Source organism: Antennarius striatus, chromosome 17 (genome assembly GCF_040054535.1).
Source record: "Antennarius striatus isolate MH-2024 chromosome 17, ASM4005453v1, whole genome shotgun sequence".
In the NCBI taxonomy this organism is placed as follows: Eukaryota; Metazoa; Chordata; class Actinopteri; order Lophiiformes; family Antennariidae; genus Antennarius; species Antennarius striatus.
In genome coordinates, this window is record NC_090792.1 from 12,935,398 (window position 1) to 12,951,080 (window position 15,683).

Genomic DNA, 15,683 nt, shown 5'->3' on the forward strand with positions numbered 1-15,683 from the left:
TTTAACAAAGTCTTCAGATTAGTTGCATACAAATTCCACTTGTTTCATACAGACTTGTAATCAAACTTAAATACATGACTATTTGCACCTCAGGTTTTATCCAAAGAGTAAGACACAGATAGAAATCAAAAACTTTATTACAAAAATAAGTTACACTCACCTCCATTTTACAGTATAAAACAATTTATTTGCAGGAATGCAAAAAACGTTGTTGGCCACCAACAATAGTTTAAAACTGCTAACATCTTTTTTTCAAAAGGTGGTTGTTATGATTTTGAGGGAGTTAACTGTATAGAAAACTGGGATTGAAGAGCAGTTTCCTTTTTGCTATACCTGGAAATAGAAATCATTCACTGCAGTATCCCTTCTACCACTATGTTACTATGATCCCTCACCAAGTAACAGCAGCTAACATTAGGCACACATGCTCACTGGCTGGGCAATATGGCAATTCAGTCATCTATTAAGATTAACTCAAAAGATCTTGACATAGTTGCTGTCTTTGGGGGCTGTGGAGGGATCAATCAAGATTCACATGATTTCATATGATGAAGATTCGAATTATGTCATTACACATTATTCTGATGTTGAAAATATTTCATAAAAACCCACTGAAATACAGCGGCACAAAGGGACACTGCAGGGCCTTATTTTTCGTTCTGTTTTTTTTTTTAAATCAAAGGCAGTTGGATGCCTGTGATGTTAAGCCTTTACAAAAGTAACATTTTATCCGAAAAACTATACAACCAGTAACTACATATTCTGAAGAAGCAAGGCGGCTAATTCAGTTCAAAATAGGACAAAAGCAAGGCTTGTTCAGACTCATCATATGAGATTGTTTTGCATGCCCAGTTAGACTGTTTGCAGTATCAGAGCTGCAGCTGAAATGACTATATTACATTAAGTACATTGTTTTTGTGCTACAGCTCTTGTGCATATTTTGTAAGAAACAAGCCTTGCTTTCATCAATATAGTTTCCCTATTTACAGTACAGGCCGGGTAGTTTAGTCCTCTGTACTGAGGTAGTCAACCAACCCTTTAAAGACAGGTTCTGAAAAGAACCACTTTCCTGGAATGCCTGACTTATCCATGCCAGGTGGGTACACCCAAAAACCTGCAAATGTTCTCCGTCAAACATCCAGATCAAACAATTAAGATAAACATGGATATTCCAACAATAAAAATTGTGATTAGCACAAAAATATACAATAGCATCAAGCTCTTTTGAGCCACTTCAAACCCAAGAACTTAAAAAGTGCAAATTCTTCAATAATTATTTTTAAAAATGGCATTTTCAGGGACAGGGAAGGGGTAGATTGTAAGGGCAATAACATAGCACCCTTTATATCAGGGCTGGGCACAGGGGTTCAGGGTTAAGAGGCTGGGGCAAGTATTCAGAATCCTCTGGTCATCTTTTTAAGGTGGCAGTTTCAGAAATAAGTGTAAATAAAAAAAAATGGGGGGATGCTTCTTCTGTAAGGCTGGAATATCATTGGACCTTTTTGTCGTGCTTTTTTTTTTTTCTTCAACATCCATTGCAGCTTATGGTGTAACCCCGAACATCAAGTCAGTATCCACTCTGACAGGTCAGGATCGTCCTCGGCCCCGTTTCCCTGCTGGATCAATTACAGAAAAGATTTTCAAAAATAAAACCCACCACCACTGTGGTTTAATTTTCGCAATAATTAGTTTACCACAAGATTAGATAAAATTGAATAACAGTCAGGTTGAATACTGTTATCACTTCAGTGAGACTCGTGTTAGGTCAACAGTGAATGATCTTTGCTCATACATAAGGCGACGGCTCTAAAAAGATTACAACTGTCAGAAGTTGGTCATCAAGCCAACAGCAGATGGAACTGCCTTGAGTTATTTCCAATCCAGTTTATGACAAACACATCCAAAACTTTAAATTTTCTAAGACAGCTGCTTTCATTTGCTTATCTACTGTAAATCTTCAGATTTATCTACTAAGATTCAGATCCGATTTCACATTAACTAGGTCATTAACTAGGTCAAGTTTTTTTTTTGCTTGTGCAGCAATGAGATGGAACAAAAAGAAAACCTTCTCTAGACATCACTGACCCACTGCATCTTGCCCACTTTGACACTAATAGTCTAAACAAAGATTTTCGTTTACCTCTGCTGCTCGTTCCAGGACCTCCTCGCTGGGAGAAGCTCAATCGGCCCCGAGGTGTGACAGCACCACGACCCCTGGTCTGATTAGTGTTGCCACGGACTCCTCCCCTCCCTCCTCGACCTCTCCCAGACCCCTGGAAGTCATCGTAGCCATAGTATGGGTCATCATAGCCACCCCGGTAGTTGTGGTAGTCGTATCCGTAGTAATCGTAATAGTCTTCGTAGCCATAATAGTCAGGATGGTAGGAATAACCTCCTCGCCCACCTCGGCCCCTGGCTCGTGTGGGTGGTGGCATGTGGGGAGGCCCATAATAATAGTATTCATCATACCTGAAAAGAAAGTGCAAAAACCTAGTGTAAACATATCATCCTCTGCTTTACATTAAATCAAAAAATGATGACCGCCAAAAAGAAATTGGTTTTGAGTTGCATTATTCTCCTACATTTGTGTTTTAGCGGCTTGTCTCTGGGCTTTGCGCTCTTTTCTTTTCTGGTCAGGGGGCTTGGCAAAGACAATTTCAATGTGCTCTCCCTCGAGGTCTTTGCCATTGAGATCAGCCAAAGCCTGTAAGGGGGAGCAAAGTAACAATTACATCTTCACTTCAAATGAAAGTTCAAGTCTGAGCAATAACTTTTTCTCCAGCCATACCTTTACAGCACCATCTCTTTCCTCAAAGTGGATGAAGGCATAGTCTTTCAATTTTTTCACCCTTTCAAGCTTGCCAAACTGACTGAAGGCCTTTTCAAGTATCTCTTCCGTGACAGTGCAAGCCAAGTTCCTTACAAACAGCACCTTTACCTGGTAACAAAAATGTAAGGTTCAAGTTCTGTGCAAGTAAGTGAAACAGCTATAACTACAGAAATTTATGTCACGTGTACATTTACATAGAATGCTACTGGTGACCTCTTGGGCTATGCCTCACCTTGGCCATGACCTCTGGGTCTGGGTCCTCAATGGGATCTGCCCATTCCACCGTGACCACATTTCCCCACACTTTCACCTTGCCACTCATCAGCCGGCGACGAGCCTGAGCTGCTGTCTTATGATCTTCATATTCCAGGAAGCAAAAGCCCCTATTCTTCTTCTTGTCGTCTGGCTGATGGTACAATATGACATCATTTAGACCCTCTGCAGAAACAGGAAAAGAAGCAGGTCCTTAATTGCATTTCGTCAACAGGGAACAATATTACATCAGTAATATTTTCTTTCTTTTAAAAAGTAACCAAAAAAAACACTATTGAGGGAAAAATTAAGGGTTTTTTTTAAAAGTAATTTTTCCACGTTACCTAAAAGCAGTTGTAAAGATAAATTAGGAAATTATAGGGTTTTTGTTACTTGTGACAATCTATTCACTACAAAAATCATTCGATGTCAAAACACTAATTTTATTACATTGAGGTTGTTTTGACAGCAGGCTCATTTATTAAAACCAGGAGCATCAAACCTCAGAAACGACTGTTTAAATGTGAACCAAGCAATCAGGGCAAAATATGAGCATCGTAGCACCCCCAAGAACACGTAGTCCTGACTCAGTTCAATAGTTTTGAGTGGTTTGTTTACGTTTATATTAAAAACACCCGTTTTCAAAAGGCATGTTCATATCGTGATCTTATAATGCATTCCTGTGACCATTCTACATTTATTTATACACGTCACTTCGTAAACATGGTAACACAGAATTTTTTCATTAGGTAAAGACTGATCAAACCTCTTCTTTAGTATCCTATTTGTGTGCATTGCCATATAATCTCAATTAAAACATGTGCAGCTGTGATCAAAGTTCCATCTGCTGTTTGGTGACGAAGTCTCTAGTAACTGTTGAATAGATGGATTGTCTTTTCTTGTCAAGTAATATTTCTCAAAGCAGTTAATCCTATGAGAATTTTTCCAGGACATTGACGTACCTAAATATATACATTTTCTGCCCTTTACAAGACTGGGATGTGAAGATTCAGGTAGACATCAACCAAAACTGTCCTACCATAGAGTTTCAAACCAATCTGTATATGACATGTTTTTTGGGGTTTTTTTTTAAAAGTGTGATTTAAATACAAGTGTGAAAACATCCTTCGTGTCTAATCAGATCTTAGCGATAAACTATCACAGTAACGTGAGTCACTCCAGGATGGTAATAATGTCATCATCTGGACACAAACATAACAGTCTTTACTTTATGATTCATTCACGACAAATCTAAAATGCAAAATCTATGGCTGAAAAAGAAAACAATAAGTAATATCTAGAAACGTGGTTCTTAAATTCAGCACACTAAGAGATCATAAAAAATTTCCGACTTACCTGTGACTTTTGCGAATTCTTCAGCAATCTGCTCTTTTGTTTTACTCTTGGGGATGGAGCCAACAAACAATCTATTATTGGCCACAGAGATGCATACACCAATGTGTTTACCGGGTCGAATTTCATTGTTGTTGCACTGTGAATGAACGGAGGACACGTTAGGAAGGAATAAAGGCTATGGAAATTGGTACGACTAACCACCTTTGTAATTTAACTAATTAGACAGATTCATATGTTATGTCATCTATGAACATTGCATGCCATAAAGCTTTCTTTGTATAATCACTTATTTTTATTGTCCTTTTTGTAATTACATCAGAGGTTCTCTTTCTGGTTACACTGAGGAATAGAACAAGCTTACCAGTTTGACAGCTTGCTGTGCAGCTTCTTTAGTGCAGAAAGTTACAAAGGCATAGCCTCTGTTCAGGCCACTGAGAGGATCCATCATCAGGCGCAAGTCCCAGATGGGGCCAGCTTTCTCAAACAGCGGAACCAGCTCATCCTCAAAAAGGTCTCTTGGGATTTTACCTACAAATATCTACAAGATTGACAGAGGAAAATATGGTGCATGAAGAAAAACTCGTTTGACACAGTAAGGATGGAAGGCATATTGGTAACTGTATCCAGTCAGATCTTAGCGGTAAACTATCACCGTAACCATGGTTACTACAGAGAATAATCAACAATTCATCATTTGGACACAATATGAAATCCAAATATTGAAAAACGGGTACACGTCAAAAAATGGAATATTCTCTACCTCTGTACCGATGGTTGGCTGAGCCCCTGAGTGGGCTGTTTCTGGTGGGGGACCTCCATACTTCCTCTGGCCTGTTGTCACATCAAGTGTGTAGCCAGTCCTCTCCAGCAAAGCCTGGAAGAAGTGGAAAAAGGGACACTTTTTAACTTCCATGAATTAAGAACAAAGGTTTCACAGTACACAATAAAAGTATGGAAGACATTTCAAAATATTTTGTTTGAATGGGTCTTTTACTTCAATAACAGTTGCCCTAAGCATCAAATCAGACACAGCTCAATTTTAGAGATTGGAATAGCTCTCACTTTGATTTTGGCTTCATCTGGTCCTTTATTGGTGTCTGACACTTTGGTCCCTTGTTTCTCTCGCTGTCTGTACGTCTTCATCACACCACAAAGAAAGGCACTTTTGTTCTAAAAGAAAGAAACACTACTTATGATGACACAATAAAGAATAAGATCAATGTCATTGAATTATGTTCGGAGTCATTTTCTGGAAAAAGAACAAGCTGTTAAACACAACATGAAGTCTCAGCCTCATCGATAAGATCAGTGATAGCTGAAAATTACTGCATAATGCCACTATAGATCATACTGCACAGAAGACAATCATCTACTTTGTGTGAAGGCATCACAACTGTTACGTCCACATTTGCTCAACCCTGTAGCAGCAGTGCCACACTCCTACCTGAACATGTGAGAGGTCACTGTCCTTGAATTGCAAAAGGACTTGTAGAGCACCTTCCTCGTTGAATTCTTTCAGAGCCTCAATTGCTCGGTCATCTAAGTCACTGTGTGACACCAAGCCTGGAAGAAAGACAGCAGAGAAGACTAAGCTCTTAGCAAGAACAACTCACTTTATTTCATTACATACAACGGAAAGAGTATGACGAAACATTTACATATGATGACTGCAGTAATGACTGAGTGGGGGGGTGCAGCCTAAAGGTATTATATTCAATAGTCTGCATGCACTTTACTCTGTAACCTGAATATTTTTGCAGAACTAATTACAACAGATGTGAGAGTGGAACTTGATATACCAGTGCCCCTCAATATTGTGGCTGGAGTTTGTAATGACCTAGTATGCATTCTCTTCTATGGAGGGGCCGTCACCTGTCCCGGGCAGCAACACACCAGACAGCTGCTGCCATTGTTTCTGTCCTGGTCCCATCTGGCTGAAATGGCCTGGCCAGTACTTTTCTAGATCTCACAGACCAAACAAGCCCTAAAATGACCCCTCAAGTGTGTCACTGCAGCTCAACCTAGACACACTTGTCAATGTATGACCAATACAACAAGCATATGAGTTATCAAACACACAGATCCCTCTGCAACAGTTTTATGGGATGCAGAGAAACTTGATGTGAAATGAATGGGAAGCTTGAACAAGTTCACTAAGACACGACCAAGGATAGGACAATTTGCCCTGAAACCAGATCATGCAACCATGTTGGGAATGCAAATGCTTCAATCATTTACACATTTTCACACTTGTGATGTGTAATTTAATATTTTGTAGCACTGCAGTACCCATTTTGGTAGGAAACCACAAAAAGTTGCTTCAGGATCCCAATTCCCCCATTCAAAACGGTGATAGAATGACAATACATGCAATAATTGATAAACATGACGATTTGCATATTTGAATATGCAAGTATCCATTGTTCCTTACCTGCTATGTAAATTTCATCTAGTTTTTCAGCAACTTTCTGTGGTAAACCAGCTTCTAATAAAGTCTGGAAGTGTTCAGAATGGGTAACTGCAGCAGAGGTGTCCATTGGTTCTTCTGGACCATTTCCATTAATATGTTCTGTGGCCATGTCTCCAGAAATCTGTGTAAATGCAATGAGCCAAATTAATCCTGGGTCAAGGGCAAGACTTTGGATGTATTCAGGAGAGTGCAAAGTCTCAGCCAAGTCAAAAAAAGAGAAAACTTTCAAAACCATTTAACCATTTACAATCCTGGATAAATTTTCTTCTCATGCACATGTGATCAGTGACATAACAGTTTGCTGTGTCAACACAAAATATAGTTATATCTGGAGACTTTTCACTATCCCGTTTACACTTGCAGCTCTTAACTTGGATGAGGTATAAATCCACAGATCTACATTTCAACAGTTAACAGGTGTTTCAATACTGCGTGCAAGAAAGACAATGCGCAAACCAAAGCAAACTGAATGTCATCTTGGGTTTTTGCTCATGTGGGAATGTTTTCCATTCTGACTTGTTCTGGGCTAAAACGGTTACATAAATATTGCCAAGTTCACTTTGTAACGCCGTTTCCCTGCTCACTTAGGTCACTGTTAGTGCAGAGCCTGGTCTGCTTTGGTCTCTAAATTACATGTTAGCTTACCTTCTCACTGCTGACTTCAGCACAAGCTACATTGCTGAAACACGTGTTCCATCAGAGTGAGCCCGGGTTTCCGGTGGCAAACCAAGTATGTAGTCTTTAGTAATTTATTCTCGATACTTTGTCAATACATATTGTGACACAAAGGTAAATACTACATTTACCACGCTAATGACTAATCCAACTGTTACTTTCCATGCGTGTCTCATAAATTGCGGAATTAACCTTTACAAAGCAGCAACATAGGACAAGAGTGGACTCCACAACAAGTGGGCAAAAATGTTTTATACTGTTAGGTAAACGGACTTTTATTCCTTCAATACCCAAAGTTAGTTCACTCTCGTTGACCAAAACATAATTTACGATCTTTATTTTACAGTGGATGCTAATCAATATCGGCTCGGCAAGCACGTGCTTTCCTATGGTTTGAACAATTTTGCAAGATATTATGAACAATCTTTGAACCCTTTGTGCAAAATGGTGTTTGATTCATGGGTTGTAAAATGATCAAATTTTTGCGCTGTATAATTTTTTCCAGTGTTAGTGATAACGTCAGGTTTAGCGGGGAGGGACCGACTCGCACACGTTGAGGCTAGCTAGCTAGCTAACGAGCTGTACAGCTAATGTTGGGGCAATCGCGCTAACTGGGGTCCTTCTTCAGGACAATAACATGACTCGCCAGGATATTTTTTCAATGTTTCTCTCTACTTTTGCGATTTCAGTGTTGACAACACATGCCGGTTGGTACGATAGCAACACCGGATCGAATATTCGTGCTAAGATATGGGGCTTTTGCCATCTAGCTGCTGCTAGCATTCGATGACAATGAGCATGTCAATTCCACGATCTGTCAAAATAGGCTAGCTTAGACTAGCATGCTAATCCGAACGGAATTTCAGTTAGGCCATTGTTACAACGTCATTTGTTGGTATAGACTGCACCAATTTTCCAAGTATTTTTTTAAAATTAAGTTTAATTTAACAATGCCCTGATAGCTAAGGGTTTTAGCCTGCTAGATACGTGGTTTGTCAACGTGCCGCCATATAGGAAGAGTCCATTTTCAAAAAGCCGGTCTGGAGAAGTCGTTCCCAACCACCACCAGTTTCCACATTGTTTGAAACAGCACCACACGATTCAAGACTTTTTAGCAATTAAACAAGCAACCATCAGTTGATCAGTTAGCATTATTCGCCCTACCTGCCGCTGGATCACCAACGTGTATGGTGTTGATTACTTAGGAAGATAAATGTGATATTTAAAAGACAGAAAAAGTGTAAAACTCCCGGCACTGGTCCGGCTTCAGTCATTCACTCTTGATGATGTAAAATGGCTGCCACGTTCACGCCTCGAGTTTTGTTTCGTCGATGGGGTTTCTTGAACAGCCTTGCACGGGCTTGCCTTGTATGCATTTTACAGTGGAGCAGCAGGTCATCCACAGCATCATAATTATTAACGATGGGCAAATTCACGGCGACAATACCGCCGACATAGCTATTGGTTATACGAACTGTTTGAAAGCTTTATGACGAAATACTGTTAAAACATAAAAGACACATATCCACAAAAATACATAGAAATAAAAATTGAATTACCCTACCATTTATCAGCATTAATAATTTTCATCAACAGTTTTTAAATCGAATGTAACCAAATACATTTACTCAAGTACCAGTCTGGAGTACATTTTCACGAGTAATTTCAATAAGATACTCCTCCATTCCAGCTTTTTTGAGACTTAAACTTCTTTTTATGGTACTATTTACGTCTTACGGCTTTGGTTAGCCCGATAATTACTTTCCACATTCAAGTTTTTCTTTCTGTTTGTTAATCATTAATCTCCAGATGTGTTTAATAAAACAAAAGATTCAAGTTTTCATTATTTAGTTGGAAAAATCATAACAGCATACTTATTCATTTATTATTTTTTTTAAAAGAAAAGGTTCTTCTTAATTATCTGGGAATACACAAAGTTGAAAAAAAAGAGCTGTTTTTGTTTTGTTTTGGGGTTGTTGTTGTTGTTGTTGTTGTTTTTTTCGCTCATGAAAAGTTACTGTCTGACTGTCCCCCCAGAGATGAATAAACACAATGATTTTCAAATCAGCAGAAAAATGTGTCTTAAAAAATTGTCATATAAGAAGTTTTATTCAGTATAATTATAAAGCTCAACACGTCTAACTGAACAGCAGATTTACTTTTAGGCTTTTAATAAAATGGGACCAGACAACTTTTGGTGAAAGGTAGTGAGTCCCACTTTTCACCACACTGTGTCACTCTTCTCATAAATTTAACACTTCTCTCCACATGTCCACCAATGATAGTTTAACTTCCACTTGTTGGTAACTTTAAAATTACAAGTCTTCCCAGTGAAAATACTTCTCAAAATAACTGTTGAAATCTGCTTGAAATTTTATTCTTGAAGTACAGGCTTTTCATTTGGATTATCTGTTTTCTCCATCACAACTAAGATGATTCATGACTCTAATATTTGTCTCATAGCTAAAAGGTTTTTGCGGGTTAGTCTCTACAGCAACTCCCACAATAAAAGGTCTGAAGATTTAGAGGAATAATTTACACAGATCTTTTTCTCCTTTCGTCTTTTCCCTTCAGGGGTCGCCACAGTTGCCTCCATCTAACCCTGTCTTCTGCATCCTCTTCTCTCACACCAACTACCTTCATGTCCTCTTTCACTACATCCATAAACCTCCTCTTTGGTCTTCCTCTAGGCCTCCTGCCTGGCAGTTGAAAACTCAGCATCCTTCTACCAATATATTCACTATCTCTCCTCTGGACATGTCCAAACCATCTCAGTCTGGCCTCTCTGACTTTATCTCCAAAACCTCAAACATGTGCTGTTCCTCTGACGTATTAATTCCTGATCCTATCCTTCCTGGTCACTCCCAAGAGAACCTCAGCATCTTCATCTCTGCTACCTCCAGCTCTGTCTCCTGTCTTTTCCTCAGTGACACTGTCTCTAGACCAAACAACATCGCTGGTCTCACCACAGTTTTGTACACCTTTCCTTTCATTTTAGCTGAAACTCTTCTGTCACACATCACACCTGACACTTTCTCCACCCGTTCTATCCTGCCTGTACACGCTTCTTCACCTCTTCCACACTCTCCATTGCTCTGGACTGTTGACCCTAAGTACTTAAAATCCTCCACCTTCTTGATCTCTTCTCCCTGTAACCTCACTCTTCCACTTGGGTCCCTCTCATTCACACACATGTACTCTGTCTTACTGTGGCTAACTTTCATTCCTCTCCTTTCCAGAACAAACCTCCACCTCTCTAGCTTCTCCTCCACCTGTTCTCTGCTCTCACTACAGATCACAATGTCATTTGCAAACATCATAGTCCATGGAGATTCCTGTCTAACCTCGTCTGTCAGCCTGTCCATCACCATAGTGAACAAGAAGGGGCTCAGAGCTGATCCCTGATGCAGTCCACCTCCACCTTGAACTCCTCTGTCACACCTACAGCACACCTCACCACTGTCCTACAGTCCTCATACATGTCCTGCACCGCTCTAACATACTTCTCTGCCACCCCAGACTTCCTCATACAATACCACAGTTCCTCTCTGGACATCTTGTCATAACCTTTCTCCAGCTCTACAAAAACACAATGCAGCTCCCTCTGACCTTTTCTGTATTTCACTATCAACATCCTCAAAGCAAATGCTGCATCTGTAGTACTCTTGGTTCATGAGACAAAGAAATCCTTTATTTATTCCCCTGGAAAACAAGGTTTGTTGTTATATCAAGGACAAAATCAATATAGATAAACATTAAATGTACTAAAATAGAATAATGACGTGTGTAAAATAATTAGAAGACAATAACATGGAAAGAGAAGAAATTGGTAAATCTGTAAATGTAATGTAATGTAAATTTAATGTACTTTATTAATCCACATAGGGAAATTGTTAATAATAGCAATTAAGACAAAACACCGAAAACCTGTGTTGTTGTAACTAAGTGGCTTACTTGTGTGGACTTAAGACAAAAAGCTAATATTTCATAAAACATGAAGATTGATATTGCCATAAATATAAAAAATACTGTAGGGAGTTTTACTGGTACAGAGTGCAACATTTTCATACCTGTAGAAGCCAAGCCTATAAGTGGCATCTTCAGTTTAGATTATCAGCGTAAATATATCTTTGATATAACCGAAGTCAGCCTGACTTAACTCTAATGTGGTTAATTATTTTTCTTTTATAAATTTAGGACTTGTTAGGCCCCAGTATTCAGGACTGGGTCAGGATCATGAATACGCTTTGTTTTGTTGGTTTTTCACATTCATTTTCCATCATTATTCTCTGACATTTGTTTTGTAACCAAGAAATCTACAGATCTCTTCTGCAACTCATCTGTCTGGTTGCACTGGATTGTCGGAGTTTATCTTGATGACGGCATCCAAGGTGTCTCAGCTTTGAACTGAGGAGAGTCTGGCTGGGAATTAATGTGGCCTGTTAGCCCCACTGTAACTCCTGTGCCTTTTCTATTCCACAGAAGTGATAACACAAGACCCCATGAGAATATCTGACAAGTGTTTCATCAAGCATGACCATGCAAGCCACAGCATTTAGTTCACACCAGGGACTTTCTGCATCTCTGTGTTTCTCATTCTCATTTAGGATGATCGCTGTATACCTGACAAAGAGAGACTTTACATATCTTTGATACTGGTGGAACATAAGAAACTAAGCATCCATTCTTTTTTCATAAATCGAGAGGCATGTGATGCAGGTCTAATGGCTGACTCATAGAAAAAAACATTGACAATTACATTCAGAATCAGCTACTCATATGTTAGATTCAGATTATATTTCATATTTCACAGAAATGTGTTGGATGTCGTTAAAATCACATATTGCCAAAAAACTAATGATGCGTCAGCTGTTATAATTAGTCTTATCAGCAAAAGGAGCAGGAATCAAGCACTGATTTAGCATTGCAGGATGAACAGTACAATTGATTTAATACAGCCATCAGACATATTTGTGATTTAAACATCTTGTCTTTATCGCTCATTAAATTACAAGTTGTAGTCTAAGGATTTATCACCAGCACAACCAAGGACACCGGACCTGAGTGCTCAAGTAAACAAGCAGATAATTTGCACAATGGATTCATATTCATCCTTGACATTTTGGATGTTGGAGATGAACAGATGGATATTCTGTAACAGTTATCAGATATCTCGAATGGAATCCACCAACTCCTCCACTTCTGAGTCGTGACACTGAGGTTATGCTTTCTTCATATGGTGTCAAAAAATCTGAGTCCTGAAACACGTCATCATACTGTATAGACAGTATAGCACAAGACTAAAACTGCATACATAATCCAAGATTTATAGTATAATGTTGTACTGCATCATAATTTCTTCATCATCGACGTGTAGATTCCTTTTTTCAGACTCAGATGCTTTTTTTTTTTTTTTTTCAAAATGACAGAAAAAATGTGACAAAATCAGTCCAAGCAAATATCCTGAAGTCACTTGTTTGGTCTGAAAAACATTAATTTCAGCAACTACCTTCACATTTAGGGTATGTTTATGCTGAAACAAATGAAATATACATTCACTTCTATATATATATATATATAACATTTTGTTAGAAATAATAAGTATTTCATTTGTATGGGAAAAGTATTTTAATTTAGATACTGAATAATATGATGATCAGTGATCATCTATTGTCCTATCCTTAGGATGGCTGCAGAGGCAACTGATTGCACCCTCTGTTTCAAACAGTTTGTGATTCGCAAATCAAGGCTGTTGGTTTCAAAATTGATGTTTCAGTGCTCTCTTCATTATTTAAGAACACCTTAACACCACTTTAAACCCACAAAAATTGTTTCTGCAGTTAATCAAAATGTCGAAAAAAAATCCTAAATGCTGAACCCTCTTTTGATGTGAAAGGACAAATAATGAGTAAACCTGATTACTTAGCAACAAAACCCATGGATTAAATATAGCATTCATAGTCAGAACGGAAAAATGATGAAAGCATGTTTTGACTTCCCATTGTTTATTGAATAGGGTATAAGGGGATTATGAGAAAGGCTGCAAAGTGGCCTGTAAATGAATGAGATCATTGATAAGGTTAGTGCTGTAGGTTTCACTTAATCCAGGAAGTCGTCACAGACTGAGGGACGCGGGTATAAATGGACCCAAAACGAAGCTGAACTCGATAAAAACTTGTCCTGCACTTGAGCATAATGAAAAGAGAACTCTCTCTCAACATGGTAATATTTTATCTGTGACTTTTACTATTCATCTTTGATTGAGCACATTACTTTGAATGACCTTTTTCTTTTGACTCTGTAGGTAACTCCTGCAACCACAATGGGGTCACTGAAATCAGTTGGACTGAATCTTCTTTTCTTTTTTTTTCTACTATATGTTGCTGATTCTTACCCCAACATTGGCCAGTCAAATAGTAAGTTATATTTGTTACACAATTATAATAGTGCTCAATGTTGTCACTCAAATCTTATTTGTCAGTAAAACTAAATGTGAATGCAGAAACAATGCGCAAGCCAAAGATATCTGTCTTTCTGTAAACTATCACCTAAAACTTCTATCCTTTGTAAAGTTTTAATAAAAATTGATGGGCACTTTGTGATAGGCTGTGCATGATCAATAGTCAAGTCTGGTCTCTCTCCAGTGGGATGTCAGGAGTGCACACTGAGGAAGAACAGTGTTTTCTCCAGGGATCGTCGTCCGGTCTATCAGTGCATGGGCTGCTGCTTCTCCAGAGCATACCCAACGCCTCTCAAGGCCATGAGGACGATGTCGATACCAAAAAACATCACCTCGGAGGCAACCTGTTGTGTCGCAAAGGACCACCATGAGGTACAGGTGCCATCATGGAACATGTCAGACAGTTTTCTTTAGACACTGTGAATACCTACTAAATGTTGTAGAGGTGGCATTCATTTTTGAATTACAGTAGTCTCTTGTGAGCATAGATTAAGATGGTTATCAGTCTTAAAGTCATTGGTTAGATTGATAAGAAACTGCACACTGTGTTGACTAAAATTGTCACACTACCTGTAGATTAAGTGCTCCACACATGAAATGAAGTGCTATTATTATTGGGTTTTTTATTGTATTTTCATAGGTCTGCATTTTTTCTTTTTGTTAACACGCACATTTTTATTCTACCGCATTTGTCTGACAGTTTTGCTGTTACTACACAGGTTGGGATATTACAAAACAGTGCATTCTTAAAAAATAAACCCTTGGTCCACCTGTATTGTTAGCCTTACAACAGATAGCTCCGCTCAGTTCAGTTCATTTGTGGACCTTGTTCAAGAATCAGCATCTGATTTTACATCATGTAAAGTTATGCCCATTTACCTTATTTTCTATACTCTAATTAAAACACTTTTTTTCCCCTTTCAGACAGTGGTGGATTTTATAAGGGTGAGAAACCACACAGACTGCCACTGCAGCACCTGCTATTTCCATAAAATATGACAGATATGGACTGGACACTACTCAGCTTGGCAGCAAATTATGCTTCTTTTAATATACACAAGCCACTCTGTGTTTTGAAATATATATTGTTGTGTTGGTAGATATTATTTTTGTGAAGATTTTGTATATGTGATGTGGAAGTGACCTTTAGTTTTACATTAGTAAATGTACACGATTGTGTGTAAATTGAAAAGCAATTAAAATATGAATCCAGATGCACTGACATATCTTTGGCTGAATTAAATGTGATTTTTCCATTTGCCAATTTATAAGTTGTTAATGTAAATATGGAAAAGAAATCTGTGTTAATATAATGACTGGTTTCTGCCACTTAAAACCCAAATTTCAAATCAGAAATGGTGGTCAAAATAAACAGTATATGAAGTCTTTCAAAAACAAATTGTGATAATTTAGAATTCTACAACTACATTATATATTTGAAATTAAAGCAATGAAAAATTCTTACTAAAATAGCAATTGCTGATGTGTTTATATTGGAAAAAAATTAAATATGAATTTACTGTTTATATGCACCTATGGAATCAACCCAATGTCTAGAGCAGTCTGTAGTACACAGAAAACAATTCAAAAAATATAAGATCAATGGTGATAATTTGGTATCACCATGGATTTTACATGTG

The 15,683-nt window shown here is 38.3% G+C and overlaps 2 protein-coding genes across 4 annotated transcripts; one reads left to right on the plus strand and one right to left on the minus strand.

Annotated features, from left to right (window-relative positions):
• Positions 1–119: 119 nt before the first annotated feature.
• LOC137610857 (heterogeneous nuclear ribonucleoprotein Q) lies at positions 120–8,887 on the minus strand. Of its 2 annotated transcripts, XM_068338735.1 has the most exons (12): positions 8,748–8,887; positions 6,870–7,029; positions 5,883–6,001; positions 5,501–5,608; positions 5,199–5,312; positions 4,800–4,976; positions 4,439–4,574; positions 3,063–3,268; positions 2,789–2,938; positions 2,583–2,704; positions 2,141–2,469; positions 120–1,616 (listed from the first exon to the last, which is right to left on the minus strand). In XM_068338735.1, the coding sequence occupies exons 2-12, from the start codon at positions 7,015–7,017 to the stop codon at positions 1,588–1,590; spliced, it is 1,638 nt and encodes a 545-aa protein (XP_068194836.1). In that variant the 5' UTR covers positions 7,018–7,029; positions 8,748–8,887; the 3' UTR covers positions 120–1,587. The 2 variants fall into 2 exon arrangements, with proteins under 2 accessions (XP_068194836.1, XP_068194837.1); XM_068338736.1 differs by lacking the exon at positions 6,870–7,029 and having other exon boundaries at positions 8,748–8,867.
• cga (glycoprotein hormones, alpha polypeptide) lies at positions 7,046–15,250 on the plus strand. 2 transcript variants are annotated; one of them, XM_068338739.1, is made up of 4 exons: positions 7,046–7,638; positions 13,888–13,999; positions 14,228–14,415; positions 14,968–15,250. In XM_068338739.1, the coding sequence occupies exons 2-4, from the start codon at positions 13,906–13,908 to the stop codon at positions 15,040–15,042; spliced, it is 357 nt and encodes a 118-aa protein (XP_068194840.1). In that variant the 5' UTR covers positions 7,046–7,638; positions 13,888–13,905; the 3' UTR covers positions 15,043–15,250. The 2 variants fall into 2 exon arrangements, with proteins under 2 accessions (XP_068194840.1, XP_068194839.1); XM_068338738.1 differs by lacking the exon at positions 7,046–7,638 and adding an exon at positions 13,323–13,805.
• Positions 15,251–15,683: the final 433 nt, after the last annotated feature.